Raw genomic sequence first — 24,666 nt, forward strand, 5'->3', positions numbered from 1 at the left:
GGAAGGGACCTTCTAGTCTAGCCTGCTGCTCAAGCAGAAGATCCTATATCATTTCAGCAGGGGTGGGTTCCTACCAGTTCGCACCAGTTCGGTAGAACCGGTTCGTCAAATCTACCGAACCGGTTAGAAGAAGTTCCACTAGTGGACCCGGAAAGCAGGCCACACCTACAGAAGAGGTTCCAAACATTTTTGAAGCCCACCACTCACACACACACACACACGCGCGCGCACACACACACACACACACAGACTCACACAGAGAGAGAAAGAGAAAGAAAGAAAGAAAGAAAGAAAGAAAGAAAGAAAGAAAGAAAGAAAGAAAGGAAAAAGGGACAGAGAGACAAAAGGAAGGAAAGAGAGAGAGAGAGAGAGAGAGAGAGAAAACACATGGCTGGCAAGCCACTCCCACCAGGACACATGGCCCACAAGCCACTACCATAAAGGAAGCCACACCCACAGAGTAGGTTCTAAAAAAATTTGAAACCCACCACTGCATTTCAGGCAAGTGACTGTCCAATCTCTTCTTAAAAACCTCCAGTGATGAAGCACCCACAACGTTTGAAGGCAAGCTGTTCTACTGGTTAATTGTCCTCCGAGTTGGGAAGTTTCTTCTTAATTTTAGGTCGTTTCTCTCCTTGATTAGTTTCCCTCCATTGTTTCTTGTCCCGCCCTCAGGTGCTTTGGAAAATAAACTGACCCCCTCCTCTTTGTGGCAGCCTCTCAAATATGGGAATACTGCTACCATGTCACCCCTAGTCCTTCTTTTTCTAGAGTAGCCAAACCCAAATCCTGCAACCATTCTTCATATGGTTCATAAGAGCCCAGGTGGCGCAGTGGTTAAATGCAGCACTGCAGGCTACTTCAGCTGACTGCAATTCTGCAGTTCGGCTGTTCAAATCTCACCGGCTCAGGGTTGACTCAGGCTTCGATCCTTCCGAGGTGGGTAAAATGAGGACCCGGATTGTTGTTGGGGGCAATATGCTGACTCTGTAAACCGCTTAGAGAGGGCTGAAAGCCCTATGAAGCGGTATATAAGTCTAACTGCTATTGCTATTGCTATATGTTTCAATATCCAGGCCTTTAATCATCTTAGCTGCTGTTATTTGCACCTTTTACAAAGTCTCAACATCATTTTTTGCAATGCAATGACCAAAACTGGATCCGGTATTCAAGGTGAGGTTTTACTAAGGCTTTATAAAGTGAGATGAATAGAATAGAAAATAATAGTTGGAAGGAACCTCAGAGGTCTTCTAGTGCAACAGTGGTGGGTTTCAAAAATGGTTCGAACCTACTATGTGGGTGTGGCCTCCTTTGTGGGTGTGGCTTGCCACCCATGTGACCGGATGGGAGTGGCTTGCTGCCCATGTGACCGGATATGAAGATGCCGACGACACTTGTCAGAACCACCTTAAATTACCTCACACACAGCACTGGCCTGCATAAGAATATGACGTAAACTTGTTTTTTTTTAAAGGCATCTTTGGTTTGCTTTAAAACAACTTCAACACACGAAGGTCTGATTGCACCACAAACGCAGTAGTCATCCTTACCTTTCACACAGGCACTGAGTTTCATAAATATGAACATGATAGTGTAGAACAATCATATCCAACGACCAGTGGGTGGGTTTCAAAAATTTTTGGAACCTCTTCTGTAGGTGTGGCCTGCTTTCCGGGTCCACTGGTGGAACCTCTTCTAACAGGTTTGGTAGATTTGACGAACCGGTTCTACCAAATAGGTGCGAACTGGTAGGAACTCACCTCTGTAGTCCAACCTCCTGTTAAAGCAGGAAACCCTATACCATTTCAAACAAATGTATATCCAACATCTTCTTTAAAACTTCCAGTGTTGGAGCATTCACTACTTCTGGAGGCAAGTTGTTCCACTGATTAATTGTTCTAACTGTCAGGAAATTTCTCCTCAGTTCTAAGTTGCTTTTCTTCTTGATTAGTTTCTACCCATTGCTTCTACCCAATACTTCACATGATTTCGATTCTATGCTTCTGTTTATACAACCAATAGCAATAGCAATAGCAGTAGACTTATATACCGCTTCATAGGGCTTTCAGCCCTCTCTAAGCGGTTTACAGAGAGTCAGCATATTGCCCCCAACAATCTGGGTCCTCATTTTACCCACCTCGGAAGGATGGAAGGCTGAGTCAACCCTGAGCCGGTGAGATTTGAACCGCTGAACTGCTGATCTAGCAGTAGCCTGCAGTGCTGCATTTAACCACTGCGCCACCTTGGCTCCTCCAAGGATTGTATTAGCTATTTTGGCTGCCTCCACACACTACTGGCTCATATTTAAGTAATCGTTCACTAGGACTCCAAGATTCCTCACACAGTTGCTGTTTTTGAGCCAGGTTTCAATTAATTTGTACGTGTACCTTTGGTATTTCCTGCTCAGGTGCAAAATCTTGCTTTTCATCAATCATTTGAATTTTTGGTGGAATAATGTTGACAATTCAGCAGAGCTTTTCGATTTGCTGAATTAAAGATGTTTTTCCTTTGAAAGTCTGATAATTTGAAAGGATTGAGGGAATCTTTGTAGAAATAAGGGGAAAATATCACTTGCTAGTTTCATTGGTTATAAATGTCATTTTTAATATATATATGTGTCTGTGTCTGTGTCTGTGTATGTATGTATGTATGTATGTATGTATGTATGTATGTATGTAGTCTTTTACTTATGACTAGTCATTTAACAACCATTTGGAGCAGAGGTGGGCTGCACATACTTTAACAACCAGTTCACCGAAATTTGAGTGCATGTGCATGCTCACTTCATGCAACACTTAAACTAGGATTTTTCGATGGGGACACTTTCTTCACACCTGTTAGGTCAGCCAAGGTTAGTAGAAAGGGAGAGGCACGCAGATTAGCTGGGTTGCAGGATGGGGCGAGCGAGCTGGAAAGTGAGATATCTAGGATCTAGATATCTAGTATCCGGGGGGCGGGGCAACTGGTGAACTGGTCCAAGCTGGCAGCCGCCCACCACTGATTTGGCGTTATAATGGTTTCAGAAAGGGGATCTTTACAACCCATACAGCACTTCCATTGGTGGTAAAATGTCACATGACCACATTTTGAGCACTTCACAGCCAGCTCACATTTACAACTGATTGCAACGTCCTGCATTCATCTGACCACAATTTGCGCCGTTTTTAGTGAGCAAGAAAGAATGGGTATGAACCTATGACCACAAGGTTCATTAACAACACTATAACAAATGGCCATAGAATCATCTCTGGTGACTTGGGTGCCTCAATTTACAACTGCCATGACATAGACTAAAATTCAGGTCCCAGTTATGTGTTATAAGTTGATGACTCATACAGCTTCATCTCATTCTTACAGAAATTTGCTATTTTTTAACAATAGTGCACACAGCACGCCGATACTCTTTTTATGTGCAGTTTTCTTTAGCCTTGTAATTTACATGTAAAGTACATGCAATGTAGTAAATGTACATTTTTTAAAACTGCATTGCAAAAAAGATAAATATGGAAAACAAATGAAAATTGCATTCGTCTAGGACGTTCAGAAAATGCAAATGGGGACAGTGGTGTAACTTTATTATTAAAACACACACCAAGCAAATATCATTTCCATCTCCATGGGAGGGCTTTACCCTTGATACAGTTTCTTTTGAGAACTCTGAACCTTTATATTTTAAGTAGCTGAATACCTAAGCTTCACTGTGAAACTATGTGATTTGGGTTGATAAATTGACACCTAAAACTTGAACATTAATGAGTAGTTTAAAAAGCCAGTGTATTATTTTGTTAGAGACAGTAAGATATGTTTCTGTTACAGATTAAGACATTATTGTAAATCTATAAAATAGATTGGCTTAAGCCCTTTAATTCCACCAACAACTCTGGCTTTTTTGTATATGTAGCCAGGCTAATAACATGCATAGTATAGACTTTCAATTCCTCCATTATCCTGTAGCTGTAAAAGGCAGCAGCAGACACGGTCTTCTTGAGAGGACCAGCAGTGAAATTCAATTTTTACTACCGGTTCTGTGGGCGTGGCTTGGTGGGCATGGCAAGGGAAGGATACTGCAAAATCCCAATTCACACCCCACTCTGGGGCCAGCCAGAGGTGGTATTTGCAAGTTCTTTGAACTACTCAAAATTTCGACTACCGGTTCTCCAGAACTTGTCAGAACCTGTTGAATTTCACCCCTGGAGAGGACCCTTGGTCTTTGGGTTGCACTGGGGTATATTGATGTAATAGCCATCTTCTCCAGACAGAACATCAGAGGGTTCTGTGCGTCTCACTGATTCATAACAACTTGTTGTCTCTGGTGTGGAGAACAATATCTCTCTTGTCAAAATCCTGGATGACAATAAGAGCAGCCATTTCTGTAGTTGTGGGGGCATTGAAACCACCTCACTGCTCTCTAGAAGGCTTCCTATTAATCACCACTTGGAAGTCCTTGTGGCCTTTAGAACAGAATCAACAGCAGCCTTAAGTTTCAGAATATACTTCTTGTGGTAAGGCAGCAACTTCTGCAGTTGGCTAACCAGTTCTGGATTAATGCTTGGGTAGATTCCACAACGGTTATCCCTCTCATTGTCATCATTACCAACAAAGTATATCAGGAGCAGTGGTGGGTTCTGGATCCCGTTGCAACCAGTATGGTGCAATGGAGCCTGGCGTCACCCCCACATGCAAGCATGCAGCACACAGGATACCTCCGCGATGCTCCAGCTGCTCGGCGGAATATCGTGCAGGCACTGTACACTCCGTCCGCCGAAGCACCGAAGAGCTCAAATACAGGTAAGGAGCTTGGGCGGGCGGGTGAGCCCTCTGGAGCACTGTACCAGAACAGTATTCGGTGCTGCCGGCAGGCACTGCTACGCCCGTACTGGGATGTACCAGCTCCAACCCACCACTGATCTGAAATGAAAGCTGCTGCTGAGTCCCCGCCATGATAATCCCTATCCTGTGGTAGACCTGCTCCTGCACTTTGAATGTTGGCATAAAATTTCCCTCCTTCACCCCTCTGGCTCCAAAAGATGCCATTTGGAAGCATCCGTTGTGCTTCTGGATAGCAGAAAGAAAGTGCTTTGTCATTGGATGCTAATGGGTTAGAAGGCTGTGTAAGGGTTCAGGGTAGGGCTGAAGGGGAGAGAGCTGGACTTTACCACCACATCCTGGGACTCTCATCTTGCCACTTCAGAGCACGGCACCAGGCACAGGGTAACTGAGGTCCGAGATCAACAACCTTGTCCCTGGAGTAATCAAACTGAGGTTCATATTGAAAACCAGACAAATACTTATTAGTCCAAGGCATTGATTTCTTTTGTGACTAATTAACATAGAGGACATTAGCTTCATTCTTTTTTACAGCCCCTCTACTGACTTGGGGATGAGTTTGAAGCAGAGGTGGGTTCCTATCAGTTCGTACCAGTTTGGCCGAGTAGGTAGTAACTCAGCCTGCCACGTCCCCGAACCGGTTCTATCGGCGGCGCCATCTTGTTTTTTGCTTCCAGGCATGCAGTGAAATGTTTTTTTTTACTACTGTGCATACGCGTGTAGCGTGCATCAAGCGTGTGCATGCCCCAAGTCCATCCCTGAGTGAACTGGTAGAAGCAGAAACTGGCTTGAAAATACTTTTTTAAGCTTCCCTTACTTGTGTTTTCCTAATCGTATTTGTAAATCTTTTTCTGCGTTTTCCCCCCCCCTTTTCCCCTCTAACTGGTGTTACAGTAGAAGGAACAGATTCATCTGAACTGATGAGGTCAGTGTAAGAAGTCATTTGGGACACTATGCAGGAGAAATTTGGTTCACAATCCGTTGGCTCAGTGGTGGTGAGTGATTGAAACTCATTCCGCCACCTTGAGTTTGGAAACAGTTCCATAGGTGGAAGGTGTGGTCATTTCGGTGAGGTAGTGACGTCTAATACTGTAAGGAGCCCCAGACCTCTCCTGAGTGGAGGAGTGGAATATCTGACAGTTTGAACTGAGGTAACGGAATGTGAGGCAAGTGACAGTTGGAACAGATTTCTTTTCAGGGGGAGAGGGGGAATAGAACGTTTAACTCCTTAGCGTCAGGGCGTGTTAATAATATACTAAATACTAATGTTCTAATGGCCATTTTGAAAAAAAACCTTTCTTAGCAAGCACCTAGAAGCCAAGAGGAACATATGTGCAAAATTACAAATTTTTGGCTTTACGGTTCTGGAGATTTCGTGATTCCTGTGTGAGTGTTTTTGCATAGATAGAGATAGAGAATGAGAGATATTTGAATTGTAGTGAAGGAAAATCTGCTAGTACTGTTGTTATTATATGAAAAAGACAACATTGTAGGGTCACTTTTCATTAGGTCCCTGAACGGAGCATTTTGAGGTCCCATCTTAAAATGGATGCCATAAAACCAAAAACAACACAAAGTAGGCTGTCTGAAAAGATCCCAGAGATTAGAAGATCTACTGTTAACTTTAGAAATCTAATAATATCAATATTTTCCACATGAGAAAAAAATGCTGTGGAGAAAGTTCATAAAACTAGGTATAATATTCAGCAGCACAAAGAGGACTTCCCTCCCTCTTTTCTCCCTTCACTTTAAGCTGAAATGACACTGTGAAATTGATTTGGAAAAAGAGCCCAGAATTGCCTTTACAAAATAGAAAATAATTGTAAAATAAATATACGGAATTCATTATGGTGTTCTATGATAGCCAAGTAGAATTGAACAACTTGCTGAGCTAGAATAAAGCCTCCATGGTTTGAGGCAGTATATCCAGGGGTGGAATTGAAAAAAAATAGCAACCGATTCTCTGCCCAGTTGCTGAGTGGGTGTGGCCATGATGGGTGTGGCCTACTCTGCCTTCTGCACTACGGTGGGGGAGTGTTTTTACCTTCCCAGCCTCCGGAGGTGTTTGTTGAGCCTCTGGGAGGGCGAAAATACCCCAGGACTGTGGAGGCTTCCTGGAGGCCAGAAAGGGGTCCATTTTCAGACTTCCAGAACTTCTGGGAGGCCAGTTTTTGCTCTCCCAGGGCCGCGCAGGTTCTGCACTTACCTAGCATTCAAATTGGGCCACATGAAGACTCCTGGGAGGGGCAGAGTGGGGTGGGTGGGGCCAGCCAGTCCTTGGCACTACCGGTTCGGCGAACCAGATGTGAAATTAACATCTGGTTTGCCCAAATCAGTCTGAATTGGCTGATATCACACACCTGAGGATATCCTCAGAATGCAAGGTTCTAAGAATAAATACAAGTAATCCTTGACTTACAACCACAACTGAGCCCAAAATTTGCTAAGTGAGTTTTGCCACATTTTATGACTTCCCTTGTCACAGTTGTTAAGTGAATTACTATAGTTGTTATATATCAGTAACAGGGTTGTAAAATGAATCCGGCTTCTACATTGACTTGTCTTATCAGAAGGTCATAAAATGTGATCACATGACTCCAGGACACTTCAACAGTCACAAATATGAGTCAATTATCAAGCATCTGAAATTTGATCATGTGACCATGGGAGTTTCTGCAATGGTCATAAGTGTGAGCAATAGTTATTGGTCACTTTTTCAGTGCCATGATAACTTCAAATGGTCACTAAACAAATTGGTTGGAAGTTGAGGATTACTTGCATTGTTGTCACTGAATAAAAGATTGATAAACTTTAGTGCTGAAAAGCAAATCTCTTCTTCCACTGAAAATATGACATTACAATTTATATTGTTTTATTTGTTCCTAGTATGATTCGATTGCTTATTAGTAACCTATGACTATCTCTAACTGTTGTATTTTATGATTCTTGATGAATGTATTCTATTTTATTTTTCTTTGTGTACACTGAGGGCATGTGCACCAAAGACAAATTCCTTGTGTGTCCAGTGACACTTGGTCAATAAAGAATTCTGTCCTGTCCTGTCCTATCCTATCCTATTCTAAGGGAAGTTGGAATATGATTGTCTTTTCCTTCTAGTAAGTTAAAATACCTCTCTAGATGAAATGGGATGACAATATTTAAATATAAACAGTTGCAGGAACTGGGCATGGTTAGTCTAGTAAAGAGAAGGACCTGGGGAGATATGAGAGCAGTCTTCCAATATTCAAGGGGCTGCCATGGAGAGGAGGGGGTCAAGCTATTTTCCAAGGCACCTGAAGGCCAGAGAAGGAATAATGGATGAAAACTGAACAAGGAGAGATTCAACCTGGAAATAAGGATAAATTTTCTGACAGGGAGAACAATCAACCAGTGGAACAGAAGTTGCCTTCGGAAGTTGTGGAGGCTTCCTCACTTGAGACTTTGAAGAAGATACTGGACTGCCATCTTTTAGAAATGGTGTAGGATGTCTTGCTTGGGCGGAGGAGGGGTTGGACTAGATGACCTACAAGGTCCCTTCCAACTCAGTTAATCTGTTGAAATATTTGCAATAGACGCTCTTCCTGTATTAGCTAGGAAGTAGATGTTCTGAATCCAATAGTTATGAACCCTAGAGGTGGGAAAAGGTTTAAAGACTTGTAGTAGTGGCAGATGTGATGATTTGAAGGAGGAAATATGTTATTATGCTCGAGTGTGGCTTGGATTTGTAGTAAAACCCATATTTTATGCCAAAAAATGACGGTACAATTTTCAGCAGGTACACAAGTCATCAGGTTTGGGGGGGGGGGGGTGTTCTGATCTTGGGATTGTTGTGACCCGCCAGCAGCAGTTAGTGGAGCTGGCAGCAGATTCGGACTGTGAGAAGGTTGGGGAGGAACATGGGCCAGTCTTGGAGTCTGGGGAAGGCTCTGATGAGGGCTCTGTTTCAGAGGCAGAAAGGGGGGCAGAGCCATACTCCAGCTATCAGCTGCCTTCAGAGTCAGACATAAGTGAGGCAGAAGAACTGATGGAACCTGTTCCCAGTGTGCACATGTGCTGAGTTGCCAGACAAAGGGAACAGCTAAAGAACAGGGGTCAACTTGGGAGTAAGGCCACAGGTGGTCGGTGAATGCCCCCTTCCATAGGGAATAAAAGAGGAGCGAAAGGGGAGTAGATTAGTTCATTCCTGCATTCTTGCCAAGTATTGCGGCGACTGAAAGATATTGGCTTGGCCACTCTCAGAGCCTGATGAAGGTCGGTAATGGTGAACTATCTTGAAAGATTGTGGGGCAGGAAAGACTTTGCTGGAGAGGAATTTGCTGTAAATTAAATAAAACAGGGTTTTATTGGGATGAGGACTCAACTTCGTGCTGCTGGGGAAGCCTAAGTCAGAACAGGGGTTCATCTGACTACAAAGATGGCAGCCTTTTGGCTTCCAGAATCTGCCCCATCTTACCAGCCCATTGATTTGACAATCATGTGTTCCACCTTGTAGAGAAGGCCTACCAAGGTCAACCTCAAATGCCTTTCTATTTTTCTTCATGCCTCAACAGGTCTTCTGCTCTTCCGCCTCTCGACTGGCCTCTCCCCAGTCAGTACGAGCAGTATGAACTGAAGATCGAAGTGCAGCCTCGAACCCATCACCGGGCCCACTATGAGACGGAGGGCAGCAGGGGTGCCGTGAAAGCCACCCCAGGAGGACATCCCGTGGTGAAGGTAACTGAGGAATGAGATGATAAGCCTAGTTTCTTATTAGCTGCCATGACAGCCTTTTGATTGTAATCAGTAGTACATTAAAGAGCCAGTTTGGTTTAGCAGTTAAGGCACCAGGTTAGAAAACTGGAGACCGTGAGTTCTAGTCTCATCTTATCCATGAAAGCCAACTCCTGACCTTGGGCCAGTCACTCTCTCTCTTAGTCCAACCCACCTCACAGGGTTCTTGTTGTGGGGAAAATAGGAGGAAGAAGCCGTATTGGGTATGTTCGGAACTTTGAATTACTTGAAAAAAACCAATAGAGGAAGAATATAAATTACCATATTTTTTGGACTATAAGACGCACCGGAGTATAAGACGCACCATAATTTTGAAGAGGTGAATTTTAAAAAAATGTTTTTGCACTCTGCAGGCCTCCCAAACCCTCGGCAGGCATTGTTTTTTTTTCCCAGAAAAAAGGGGACGCATGCCCCCAGGAGGACTTTGCAAGCCTCCCAAACCCTCTGCACATCCATTTTTGTGAAGGGGATGGGGTTTTGGTAGGCCAAGAATGCTGTATTCAATGTATAAGACGCATCCAGGTTTTCACTCTATTTTTCTGGGGGGGAAGGTGCGTCTTATACTCTGAAAAATACAGTAATAAAATAAATTGTCCCTCATCAGGGCTCCTACTAAGGCACATTTAAGATTACAATTGAGTTTATTTGCATGATGGTGTTGGAAGAAATGTCCTCCTAGTTTCGCTTCCAAGTGGGGAAAAAGACACTTGAAACGTGGAGGCTGCTTGGAAAGATGGTTTAAACCAGTGGTAGTCAACCTGCTCCCTACCGCCCACTAGTGGGCATTCCAGCTTTCATGGTTGGCAGTAGGGGTTTTGTCCGATACTGAGGCACTTTCCTTTTTAAAATGTAATTGACTTCCTTACTTTATAAATCACCATTACTGTGGAACCGCTGGGGAGTTATAAAATTTTACTACTAACAGAGATACAAAAGTGGGCGGTAGGTATAAAAAGGTTGACTACCCCTGGTTTAAACTTTAAAGGATCACATGGCTTGAGTTCCTGAACAGAAAAGGGGGATCACATGCTTCTAGATGTTGGGTGAAGAAGAAAAGAGGGGAAAAGCAGGGCTTGCTGGGAATTCCTGGGATTATTATATTCTCTGTTTGGCCCCACCTCTCTGTTTCCTGTTCCTGTGTAAGAAATGTATTCTGATTTTCAGACTCCCAGGGATGTTGGGGGGGAGGGGGTTGTGTTTCTTAGCTAACTTTGCAAGTTGTGTGTCTTTTGAGTCCTAAGCTTGGTTGAGTTCCCAGATGCCAGGTGGTGAGTTTCTGTAAAAGACTAATCATATCGTTGTTATGTAGAGTACACTAGCTCAGGCTTTTTAAATGCGCATTGGCAAAGGTGGGGGCTATTAAGAATGAGTCTGTTACCTGCTTAAAACATGTTTCTCCATTTTTGATCAAGGGTAATATAATATTCTGCCTTTTCAATATTTCCCAGAATATTTCATTTTTTCTAGGAGAGGGTTGGGTTTCTTCCTACAATGGTTTCCAAATACAGTAGCTGAGTTTGGAGAACAAAATAATACAACTGAACTAGAAAAAGTTCAGTTCAAATCTCCAGATATATAGGTATTGTTGGAAGAAATGTCCATCTGGGTTCAGTTACAAGTGGGGAGAAAGACAGTGGAAACAATGGTTGCTGTTTGGAAAGATGGTTTTAATGGTAGACAAGATCATATGACTTGAAGATGTTGGGAAAAGGAAAAAAAAATGGGGAGAGATGCTGAGAGTGTCTGAGTTTTATACACTTTCTGGGCTTTTGAATTTGAGTTTGTATTCTCATTGGTTGTCAGACTCCCATAGGGCCATGCAGGGGCAACTCTGTAGGCTGTCCTGAGTCCCAGGCTTGGTTGAGCCTTGCTGGATGATGTAACCTTCCTAGATGCCATGTGCTGAGATGGGTGGAGGGCTAATCCTATCATGTCCTGAGGGCCATGTCTTAATCCCATCACCCTGGAGTTGAAGGGGGTAGGGGTACAAGGAGCTGCAGAAGCTGCTTTGTCTTTAAAACATGTTTCTCCTTTTTTCATCCAGGGAAACATAATATTCTGCCTTTTTAATATTTCCTAGAATATTTCATTCTTCTAAGAGAGGGATGGGTGCTAACTTCCTACAGTACTTTATGCTGAAAGAAGTAGAATTTACCAGGAATTGTCAGATTTCAAGTCCCATCACACTCATTGCCACTAACAAACAATGGGCTCTATAGCCCAACTTTCTATACATATATCATGCGCAGAAGCATATGGGTGGGTGGGCGGAGCCTCTTTCCACCGCTACTACCGGTTTGGCTAAACCTGGCTGAACTGGGAGTAACCCACCACTTCCTGGGGTGTGCGTTCTGTTAAGATACAGCCTGTTGTGCCTTAAAATGTCTTCTACCATATTGCTGTAAAATGGCTTCTACTGTACAGCGCAGTGGAGTTTCCATAATAACGGCTTCACAGTCCTTCACAAGGGGGCTCCCTCTGGTAAGGGGGAAAATGCAACATTGGAAATTATGTTTGGTCCAGACATTTTCCCTCATAAATAAATACTCGGGCAATGCTGGGTTATCAACTAGTGCTCTATAAAATGCAAGTGTATTTTTTTAAGTTCTATTCACATGTTCACCCTTCCTTCACACATACATCAAAATAGAATGTCAATGATACAAATTTCTCTCTCAGTGTAGGCAAATTGTACCCATCTCTTCCAGTTTGGGGTTTATTTAGTAGCCAGAAAGAAGCACACAATTTTTTATTTGTTTTGATCTAACCTTGAACTTAAGGCAAGACTTTTCCTGAGCATATTCTGATGCCTTCCTGAAGTTCTTCCATAATTACAATTCTATTTTTTTTTAATGTTACGAACTGTGTTGCCTTCAAGAAGACTGATTCAACAGCTTACTGTCCTGAAGAGGGACACGGTGGCTCAGTGGCTAAGACACTGAGCTTGTTGATCAGAAAGGTCAGCAGTTTGGTGATTCAAATCCCTAGCGCCGCATAACGGAGTGAGCTCCCATTAATTGTTCCAGCTTCTGCCAACCTAGCAGTTCAAAAGCATGTAAAAATGCAAGTAGAAAAATAGGGACCACCTTTGGTGAGAAGGTAACAGCGTTCCATGTGCCTTCGGTGTTTAATCATGCTGGCTAAATGACCACGAAGACATATTTGAACAACACTGGCTCTTCGGCTTTGAAATGGCGATGAGCACTGCCCCCTAGATTCAGGAACGACTAGCACATATGTGCAAAGGGAACCTTTAGCTTGTCCTGAGAATTATTTTTTTGTATTCAGTGTTTTATGTTTTATGAATCGCTCTTCATTTCAACTTCCAATCTCCGGCAGTTATTTGTTGTTTGTTTATTTGTGTGCGCATGTGTGCGTCTGTGTGGTATGACATTTTCAGACATGGAGTAATCTGCAAAGCAAAGTCAGGAACTTTTGGAGAATTTTTGCGGGAACGGGAATTGGAAGTCTCGTTGGAAAAGCTTCATCCAGAAATCCCAAAGACGAAAACTATTCCCACTTCAAAGACTTCCCTTGCTGTGTACAAAGCAACAAAACAAAACCGAACGCAAATGTCACATATTTCTCTCTCTCTCTCTCTCTCCAGAACTTGTGAAATAGATGCCCACTATATTTAGCTTACAGAAACCTTTTCTTTTAAATATGTGAATGAGTGGGAGATATTTGGCCAGCTTGAGCTCGTAATGAGAAGAAAGAAAGATGGAAAAATTGGGTTTTCAGCCTGATGTCCTTTGAGCGCACATGTCCCTCTGGTTTTGTTGGACTACAACCCCTGTGATCCACCAGGATGGGATTGTTGTTGTTGTTAGTTGCGACGTCATGTCCCACCCATCGCGACCCCATGGACAACGTTCCTCCAGGCCTTCCTGTCCTCTGCCATCCTCTGGAGTCTATTTAAGCTCATGCCTCCTGCTTCGGTGACTCCATTCAGCCGCCTCATTCTCTGTCATCCCATTCTTCTTTTGCCCTCAATCTTTCCCCAGCATTAGACTCTTCTCCAGTGAGCCCTTCCTTCTCATTAGGATGGAATAGGATGATGGGAATTGTAGTGTTGAATTGGGTGTGTCTAGTGTAATGAAAAGAAAGACCAGGGATGACATGATAGCAGTCTTCCAATATCTCAGAGGATGCCACAAAGAAGAGGGGATCAGCTTATTCTCCAAAGAACCTGAGAATAGGGGTTTGGAGTAGATGAACTCCAAGGTCCCTTCCAACTCTGTTAATCTGTTAGAAGACCTCCAAGATACTTTCCAACTCTATTATTCTGTCAGTCTGCTACTTCTAGTGACTGATATGACCACCATGACCTCTTCAGAATATTAGATCCCAGTCTTTCTTCCTCACACATAAACACGGTCCACTTTAATCCTTCGAATTTTTTAAACATATTTTTCACCCTGGTGAACTGGAGAGGAAGAAAATAGCATCTTTTTTGGCTTTGATCAGTTTATCTCCTCACCCTCCCTTTTTGATGTTGTGTTCCCGGGCTGCGTCTGCTTCAATCTCCCCTTCAAGGCCACATCCCCGGGATGTCAAATCTGCCCTTTCCCACGCTCGGATTCCTAAATTGCAGTATTGCTTTTCTCCGTCCATCTCTCTACGTCACAAGATCGTGAGCTGCAGAAAAAGCAAGAAGTGGTGGAAGAGATGGAAAAGCTTGGGCAGAAACAAACAAGAAAGAGTTCTTACTCCTGTACTTTTTCTGATCAATTCCAGACTCACTTTTCCTTAAGGGATCAATTCCTGCATTGTTGAGGTTTCTGTTTCTTGTTCTTTTGTTTTTATTTAGTTTTTTTTTTAAAGAAAACTTTTTTCTTTCCTTCCATTGAGGACCTGTATACTGCATGAGTCAAAAAAGGGCTGTGAAAATATTTACAGACCCCTTACTTCCTGGACATAAATTGTTTCAACTCCTACTTTCAAAATGACACTCTAGAGCACTGCACACCAAGGCAACTAGACATAAGAATAGTTTTTTCCTAAAAAAACAACCATAACTCTGCTAAACAAATAATTCCCTCACCACTGTCAAAGCATTCACTAAGGCAGGATTACTATTACTATTAGTCTTCTCATAATTCTTATCACTCATCTCCTTCCACATGACTGCAGGATTGTAACTTGTTGCTTGTATCCTTATGATTTATGTCAATATTGTTTGTTTCCTGATTGCTTATTTGTACCCTATGACTATCATTAAGTTTTGTACCTTATGATTCTTGACGAATGTATCTTGTCTTTTTATGTACACTGAGAGCATAAGCACCAAAGACAAATTCCTTGTGTGTCCAATCACATTTGGCCAATATAGGATCTTGACAAACTTGAACATTGGGAGCTATCTAACAATAAAATTTAATGGTGAAAAAAGTAAGATTCTACATTTAGGCAAGAAAAACAAAATGCACAGGTACAGTATATATGGTACCTTGCTCAATAGTGGTAACTGTGAAAAGGATCTTGGAATCCTAGTGGACAACCATTTAAATATGAGCCAGCAGTGTGAAGCAGCTGCCAAAAAAGCTAATTCAGTTTCAGGCTGCATAAATAGAGAGATTGAACCAAGATCACGTGAATGGTTAATACCACTTTATAATGTCTTGGTAAGGCCACACTTTTAATACTGCACTCAGTTTTGGTCATCATGATATAAAAAAGATGTGGAGACTCTAGAAAGAGTGCAGAGAAGAGTAATAAAGATGATTAGGGGACAGGAGGCTAAAACATATGAAGAATAGTTGCTGGAACTGGGTATGTCTAGTGTAATGAAAAGAAGGACTAGGGGAGACATGATAGCAGTCTTCCAATATCTCAGGGACTGCCACAAAGAAGAGGGAGTCAAGCTATTCTCCAAAGCACCTGAGGACAGGACAAGAAGCAATGGAGGGGAAACTAATCAAGGAGAGAAGCAACTTAGAACTAAGGAGAAATTTCCAGACAGCTAGAACAATTAACCAGTGGAACAACTTGCCTTCAGAAGTTGTGAATTTCCAACACTGGAAGTTTTTAACATGTTGGCTAACCATTTGTCTGAAGTGTTGTAGATTTTCCTGCCTAGACAGGGGGTTGGACCAGAAGACCTCCAATGTCCCTTCCAACTCTGTTATTCTATTCTATTCTAATAAAGAATTCTATTCTATTTTACAGTACCGCTGCAGTTTGCTTCGGATTTTTCTTCAAACTGCCCCCCCACCCCATTCACTTCCAAAGTTGGCAAGCTGCTTCTCTGAGTTTCCCTTCCCTCCAGTCCCCCCTCCAGCTTTTGTGGAATGTTCCATCTGCAGTAACGTTTGAGGAGTGGGGGGAGAAAATGTAAAAAGGGAGCGTCTCAAATCGAGTGCAGCTGTGACTGCTTGGCTTCTGATGGAAAACATCTGGCCAACCCCTTGAGGCGAGACCACCGAACTGCTGAAGTCACCAGCTGCACTGCTGTGGGTTCCTAAGGAAGGGATAGTGGCAGCAAAGGCAGGGAATGAATGGTATAGAGGAGGCTTAATTTAAGCCAGGGATTTGCCCTCTAAGCCTATTTTTAAATTGTAGGAATTTAGCCTTCTGGAGAAGCTGAAGGACGCATCACAGCCAACTCTTTCCTTTCAACTAAATCGTGATAACTCATTCAGGTGGCCCTTTTTCTCCTCCTACTGGTTGGAAGCGGTGATGGGTGCCAACTAAATCTGGAATTTTTATTTTTACATCCAGAGATTAATTTAGGTCTCCTTCTACTATGTGTATCTCCTGAACACTTCCCGCCCCCCCCACACACACACTGAAATCATGGCATTTATTTATTTTATTTATTTAGTTTGTCAAACGTGTACGAGATAACAGGTGTAAGTATAAACATGGACATGAGCACATGAAATGAGTACAAATAAATGGGGACAGTAGGACATGGATAGTAGGCACGCTGGTGCGCTTATGCACAGCCCCTTATGCACAGCCTCTTAGGAAAGGGGTGAGGTCCATGGTAGACAGTTTAAAAGATTAGATTAGATTAGATTTAATGAATTTATAGGCCGCCCAATCCCGAAGGACTCCGGGCAGCTTACAACAAATACATTTAAAAAATAGAAAGGTTAAAACAGAGAAACATAGATTTAAAAAAAACCACATCATACACCCAGTCCAGTTTAAGGTTGAAGCTGTGAGGGTTTGAGGATGTAACAACGGAGTCAGGTAGAGCAGAGCATTCCAGGCATTGACCACTCTGTTGCTGAAGTCTGCAAAATAGTTTGGAGTGGTTTACCTTGAGTTTGTATCTATTGTTTGCCCATGTATGATTGACGTTGAAGCTGAAGTAGTCATTGACAAGTAGGACATTGTAGCAGACAATTTTGTGTACTATGCTTAGGTTATACCGTAGGCAGTGTAATTCAAGGTTGTCCAAGGCCAAAATTTCAAGACTGTTGGCATAAGGTATTCTGTTGTGAGCAGAGGAGTGGAGGACTCTTCTCGTGAAATACCTCTGGACTTGCTCGATTGTATTAATGTCCGGTATACAATATCAAGGATACGAATAGAGCTAGAAGATTGGAGATCTTCTTGTTCAACCTTCAGCTCAAGGAGTCCCTGTACCTTTTCAGACAGGTGGTTTATTCAGTCTTTTCTCAAAAGCCTCCAAAGATGGGACACTCACAACTTCTGAAAGCAAGCTGTTTCCCTCTTTAATTGTCTTCACTGTTAGGAATTTCCTCTTTAATTTCAGGTTGCTTCTCTCCTTGCTTAGTTTCCAAACTCCTGAAAGGACCGTTGAGCTTTGAGATGTCCTTTCTTTCATTTATTACTAGATGATAACCCAATGTTGCCCAGGTATTTATTTATAGGGGGGAAATGTCTGGAACAAATGTAATTTCTAATGTTGGATTTTCCCCCTTACCATAGGGAGCCCTCTTGTGGAGTAATGTGAAGCCATTACCATGGCAATTCCACTTTGCTGTACAGTAGAAGCCATTTTACAGCAGTACAGTAGTTTGGTCATGGGATCAAAATTCAGGCACTTGGTAACAGCCCCACATTTATGACCATTGCAATGTCCCTGGGGTCATGTGATCAACTTTTGCGACCTTCTGACATGCAAAGTAAATGAGGAAGCCAGGTTCACTTAACAACCATGTTACTAACTCAACAACTGCAGTGGTTCACTTAATAATTGTGGCAAGAAAGGTTGCAAAGTGGGGCAAAACTCACTTAGCAGATGTCTTGCTTAGCAACAGAAACTTTAGACTCAATTGCATTTGTAAGTCAAGGACTACCTGTATCAAGAACAAAAGGAAATTCCTCACCCCACCATGAAAAACCTAAAACCCAAGATAGTCATCCACAGCCAATCAGCCAGGAACAAAATCAGATTAAATTTATGTATTATATTTTACAATAGTTGTAATGTTTATAATAGAACATATTTAGAAATCTATTTCTGAGAATCATTGCCTGGTCTTGATACATTGTCGTCCCCAAATATTTGACACATAAGTATGTGTCATACAGACATAGATATTTTTGTCTATATATATAAAATGGCTGTGTGTGTGTTTTGTATGTTTGTGTGTGTACGTGTGTGTGTGTTCCAGCATAACTCCAGAATGTCATGAACAATTTCAACCAAATTTGGTACACAGATGACTTACTCTCTGGAAAGAAATACTGTGGGTGTAAGACTCCGCACACATCCTTCAGGATGTGTGTTCTGTTAAGATACAGCCTGTTGTGCCTTAAAATGGCTTCTACCATACTGTGCAGTGGCATTGCCATGGTAATGGCTTCACTGTACTCCACAAGGGGGCTTCCTCCCCCCTTGTTATTGTTATTGTTATTGCTATAAGGGGGGAAATCCAACATTAGAAATTACGTTTGCTCCAGACATTTTCAACAAGGCTTTGAATATATATATTTTTTAATCTAATATGTTTTATTTTCATTTCATTTCGTACAGTCACATATATACTGTGCATAACCGGGGCATATAGCATTGAACAATAAACACCGCCCTCCCTCTTGTCAACAATACCCCCCAAAATACAAACCCAATATACCACTTCGACCCACCATACACCCTTTCTTTCGCCCCCCTCCAACTTTCGTTCTTCCCTCCAACATTCCCCTCTACCCTACTTCCCCTCCCCCTCTATCACTCCTCTCTCCCAATACACTCCCTCCCTTCCTTCTCATCCTCCCTCCAATCCTCTCTCCCACCCTCTCTACCCCTCTTTCTTCTTTCCCTCTACTCCTTCCTTCGGTGTATTTCTACTATCTATCAATATATTCAGCTTGTCCTATTTTTACACTAGAATTAAAGAGCAACAGTATACAAGTGCAATCATGTTACTTTAAAATCTAACACATACTATATTTTCCCCCTTTCCCCCTCCCCCCTAAGACCCCACCTCCCTTCCCCCCCCCCGACTTCCCAGAGCCTGTACACGGTATAGCTTTTTAACAAACACATCTAAAATATATTAAAATAAAGGAGATTAAAGAAGAAAAAAAAGAAGTCAATAAGATCTCTACGTTGAACTCAGCTTCTTGCTGTTACCCAAACTTTAAGCAGTTTAACTTATTCCTAATCTTAAGCATAGGCTATCTGGAATTTCTTAGTCCCATATTTGTTTTGTGTATAGTCAATCCATTTTTTCCAGTCTCGTTTATATCTCTCATTTGAGTGGTCTTTAAGATATGCTGATATTTTAGCCATCTCGGCTAAGTTTGTAACTTTCAATGTCCATTCTTGAGTTGTAGGTACGTCTTCCTTCTTCCAGTATTGCGCCACCAACAGTCTTGCTGCCGTTATTAGGTGCAGAACCAAATTGGTCTCTACCGCTGTAAAGTCAGTACATATACCTAGTAAAAATAGCTGAGGAGTGAATTTTATCCTTCTTTTGAAGATATTTTGCATGATCCACCACATTTTTATCCAAAATGCCTTAACCTTTCGACAAGTCCACCATATATGAAAATATGTAGCATCAAGAGAACCACATCTCCAACATTTAGGCTGTACATTTGGATACATAGAAGCAAGCTTTTTAGGATCTAAATGCCATCTATAAAACATCTTATAAAATTTTTCTCTCAAATTTTGTGCTTGTGAAAATTTCACATTTCTTACCCATATTCTTTCCCACGTGTCCAGCATTATTGGTTCTTCAATATTCTGAGCCCACTTTATCATGCAGTCTTTAACCAATTCCGTTTCGGAATCCATCTGTATTAGTACATTATATATCCTCTTTATATGCATTAAGCTTTGATCTCTTATTTGTTTAAACAGATTATCCTCAACTTTGACAAAACCAGTTTTTTGGTCTATTTTCCACCTGGCCTGTAATTGGCCATACTGGAACCATGTTTGAACTACCTTCTCCTCTTTTAGTACCTCTAAAGATTTTAATTTTAGAACCCCCCTTTCTGAAGTGAGAAGTTGTCTGTAAGTGGTTCTACCGTGTTTTTGTTCTGTATTCATATTTTCAATTGCATGTCTAGGAATTGCCCACAGGGGCAACTTATCATTTAGTTTATGTTGATATTTTTTCCAGACCCGCAATAAAGCATTTCTTAAAATATGAGTTTTAAAGTTCTTATCCAATTTTTTGTTGAATAACAAGTAAGTATGCCAACCATATACCAAATCATGTCCCTCGATATTCAATATTCTATCATTGGTTAAATGGGTCCAATCACTAATTACAGATAATGCCACTGCATCATAATATAATTTTAAATTAGGTAGTTTCAATCCTCCTCTCTCATGTACATCTTGCATTATTTTCATCTTTACCCTCGGCTTCTTTCCTGCCCATACAAATTTGTTGATACCCTTCTGCCATTCTAAAAGATTTGCATCTTTTTTAAGTATAGGTAACATTTGGAGAAGAAATAAAAATTTTGGTAGAATGTTCATTTTCACTGCCGCTATCCTACCCAGCAAAGATAAGTGCAATTTCTCCCATTTTTTCATCTCCATCTGTATACTATGCCAAAGTGGTTCATAATTATGCTTATATAATTTCCCATTTGAAGTTAAAATGTTAACTCCAAGATATTTGACTTTTTTAACTACCTCACATCCTAGCATCACTCCTAATTCTTCCTTTTGTTTAGTATTCATATTTATAGCTAATATTTTTGTTTTTCCTAAATTTATTTTAAAGCCAGAGACTTGACCATATTGATTAATCGTATTCATTAAGACCATACTGGAATCCTGCGGTTGTTCCAATATTATGACCAAATCATCCGCAAAAGCGTGGACTCTATATTCTTGCTGCCTAATCTTGATCCCTTTTAAACCATCCAAGCCCCGTATTTTATTCAATAATACTTCCAAAGTTATAATGAACAATAGTGGGGACAAAGGACAGCCCTGTCTTGTACCTTTTCCGATTTGAAAGGAGTCTGTTAAACTTCCGTTGACTATGATTTGAGCTGTTTGCTGTTGGTATATTGCTTTAATTGACCGTAAAAAGCTATCTCCTATCTGCATTTTTTGCAATATCTTCAACAGAAATTGCCAATTAACTCGATCAAAGGCCTTCTCAGCATCCAGAAATATGAACGCAGCAGGGATTTGATTGTTCTTTCCCAAATATTCTAAAGCATTAATGATTAGTCTAACATTACTCTTCATCTGTCTCCCCTGTATAAAACCTGTTTGGTCGGTATGTATCAATTGTTGAATAACCACCATTAACCTATTTGCTAGTATTTTAGTAAAAATTTTATAATCTACATTAAGTAATGAAATAGGTCTATAATTTTTTGGTTGGGTAATATCTTGATCTTCTTTGGGTATCAACGATATAAACGCTGTCTTCCATAATGGGGGCACTTTACCTTCCGTTTGAATTTTATTAAATAGTTCTCTAAGAGGTTCTACCATTTCTAACTGTAAGTTTTTATAGTAAACCGCTGTCAGACCATCTGTGCCTGGTGCTTTCCCTAACTTTAGTTGTTTGATTACCTGCAGGATTTCCCCAGAGGTTATTGGTTGGTTCAACTTTTGCCTGTACTCTTCTCTAACTAGGGGTATTTTCTCTTTATCTAAGTATTTGTCTATGTCTAAACCCTTAATTTTGTCCTCTTTGTACAATTCTGTAAAAAATTCCCGAAATGCCTTTTGAATCTCCTCCTGTTGAAACACCTCCTTCCCTCTATAACACAATTTGGATACATTTCGAATTTTTCTTTTTTTCCTAATCTGATAAGCCAACCACCTGCCGGGTTTGTTTGCGTTACAAAAAGTATTGTGTTTTGCATATAATAAACTAGTGGCTACCTGGTCAGAGATCAACATATCAAGTTGGGATTTTAATATGGAGATTGCTTCCTTAGCCTTTGTATCGCCTGGATTCAATGTTAGTTCCAACTCTTTCCCTTTAATTTCCTCTTCCAATTCTTTTTGTTTTTGCCCTTGTTTATGTCTATGTATTTTGTTTATATTCATCAGTACTCCTCTCATATACGCTTTGCTTGCATCCCATACAAATTCCATAGATGTACCCTTATTCATGTTCAGAACAAAGTATTCAGATAACAATTTTTTACAATCATTAATGTACTTTTCATATCTAAATAAGTTTTCATTCAACCTCCAAGACCTTCTTGCCTGCACTACCCTTCCCAATTCCATCCAAACTGGGTTATGATCTGAAAGAACCCTCGCCGCAATCTTTGTCTTCTTCACCCTAGAAAGTAAATCATTAGTGATTAGTATAAAATCAATCCTTGAAAGGGATTGATGTCTATCAGAAAAAAAGGTGAAGTCATATTCCTCTGCATTTCTTTCTCGCCAAACATCTCTCAATTCGAAGTCGTCCATCATGTCAAAAAAAGATTTGGGTAACTTAGCTCGAATTTTAGTATTTGGGCGAGAGGTCTTCTTATCTCTTTTAGTGTCAATCACGCCATTCCAGTCACCCAATAGTATACAAGACTTAAAGTCCCACTGTACTAATTTAGCATGAAGATTTCTATAAAATCCGTCTTGCTGTTGATTAGGAGCATAAATTCCCAAAAGTAATATCTTTTTCCCTTCTAAGATTAGGTCTAGTGCGATATATCTTCCAAAGGGATTTGCTTCAATTAGTTCAGCCTTAATGTCTTTTCTTAAGTATACAACTATGCCATTTTTCTTTTCCGTAGCAGAGGTCACAAAATGTTGACCAAGTTTGGGGTTGAACAAATATTTTTGATCAGTTGATTTTATATGAGTTTCTTGCAGACAAATTATATCATTCTTGAACTGTTTGAGATAGTGAAATATTTTCTTTCTCTTCTGTGGAGAGTTCAGTCCATTGACATTCCATGTCAAAATCTTAGTTGTCATTTTTGGTTGCTTGAAGCTTTTTTAGAGCCTCCTGCATGGCCTGTCTAACCTTTGGCCTGGCTCCTCCCACGGCTTCTGAACTTGTTGCTGTAACTCCTTGGTCAATGGCCGGTGATTGTTGAGATTGTTGCATTATTGCTTGTTTTTCCATTTGTCTGGTAGTCATATGGCTAAGGCTTTGAATATTTTTGAGGACAAATGTTTGGCTTCTGGGGGCACAGGGAACTAATTTAATTGTTGCCAAAATACAAGATTAGGATAAATAAATTCCTGGGCAATGCTGGGTTATCAGCTAGTTACAACTAATTTGTGGTTACAGATAAACGCATGAGTTGATGACTCTCTTCTCTTTTCCAATCAAGCTTTTAGGTTATGATGAAAAACCCCTGACGTTACAAATGTTCATTGGAACAGCAGATGAGCGAAACCTACGTCCTCATGCTTTCTACCAGGTGCATCGCATCACTGGAAAAATGGTGGCCACCACGAGTTACGAATCTATCATCAGTGGAACCAAAGTTCTTGAAATGTCTCTGCTGCCTGAGAACAACATGGCAGCCAAGTAAGTTGCCTTTAGGCACAAAAAAGTGGAGGGATGAAGAGAGGACTTGTCCATCTGGATGATGATGATGATGATGATGATGATGGTGGTGGTGGTGGTGGTGGTGGTGATGGTGGTGGTGGTGGTGGTGGTGGTGATGATGATTATGATGATATAAAGATGAATGAAAATCTCATCCTTTCTCAATATTATGGTTTTGTTTTCCTTTTTAATTTCGCCCCTGATAAGGAGAAAGAGAAGATCCTACCAATATCACCGTCAGTTCATTTCAGATAGAAAAAACAAGATGATCTGGGTTAGCAAGATTAAAAATGGCAAAATTAATACATAAAATATAAATGAAGGAAAGATGAAATGAAAAAAAAATACATAAGTGTAGACTAAACACCTAAAGGTCATTTTACTGAAGGCTTGAAAATTCTCTTCTTAGCCTTTGTAAACAAATTAACAGAGTTGGAAGGGACCTTGTAGGTCATCTCCCGCCCTAGCAGGAGACCTTACACCATTTCTGACAGATGGCACTCCAGTCTCTTCTTGAAAGCTTCCAGTGATGAAACTCCCACAACTTCTGAAGGGAAGCAGTTCCATTGGTTGATTGTTCTCCTTGACAGAAAATTTCTCATTTCTAGATTGAACCTATCCTTGTTCAGTTTCCATCCATTATTCCTTATCTGGCCTTCAGGCGCTTTGGAAAATAGTTTGATCCCTTTCTCTTTGTGACAGCTCCTCAAATATTGGAAGACTGCTGTCATGTCTCCCCTGGTCCTTCTCTTCACTAGAGAGTAGCCATGCCCAGTTCCTGTAACCATACTTTATATGTTTTAGCCTCCAGTCCCCTAATCATATTGGTTGCTCTTCTCTGCCCTCTTTCTAGAGTCTCCACATCTTTTTTATAGTGTGGTGATCAAAACTGGATGCAGTATTCTAGATATGATCTTACTAAGGCTTTATAGCATGGTATTAGTATCTCACTTAATCTTGATTGTATCTTGATTTGTCAGAAAAAAAGCCAGTTAAAACACTGGCAAAGCATGTGTATCTATAACCAATGCCTGGCAATTTGTAGTGGATTTTCCCTTGGCTATTTATGTTTTCCAAGTATCCATAAGCCTGTTGAATGTTGATAAATTGAATATAATATGGATATAACGTACACAATATCAGT

General features: G+C 41.1%; 1 protein-coding gene across 1 annotated transcript in view; it reads left to right on the top strand.

The window, feature by feature from the left end:
- The window catches only part of NFATC4 (nuclear factor of activated T cells 4), a 62,897-nt gene that overhangs the window by 25,401 nt on the left and 12,830 nt on the right, over window positions 1-24,666 (top strand). The window contains exons 3-4 of the mRNA XM_032238104.1: window positions 9,378-9,540; window positions 23,302-23,501. Coding sequence (XP_032093995.1) covers window positions 9,378-9,540; window positions 23,302-23,501 — 363 coding nt within the window. The remainder of the gene's footprint in view (window positions 1-9,377; window positions 9,541-23,301; window positions 23,502-24,666) is intronic.

The sequence above is a fragment of the Thamnophis elegans genome, chromosome Z, assembly GCF_009769535.1.
Source record: "Thamnophis elegans isolate rThaEle1 chromosome Z, rThaEle1.pri, whole genome shotgun sequence".
NCBI classification, from domain to species: domain Eukaryota; kingdom Metazoa; phylum Chordata; class Lepidosauria; order Squamata; family Colubridae; genus Thamnophis; species Thamnophis elegans.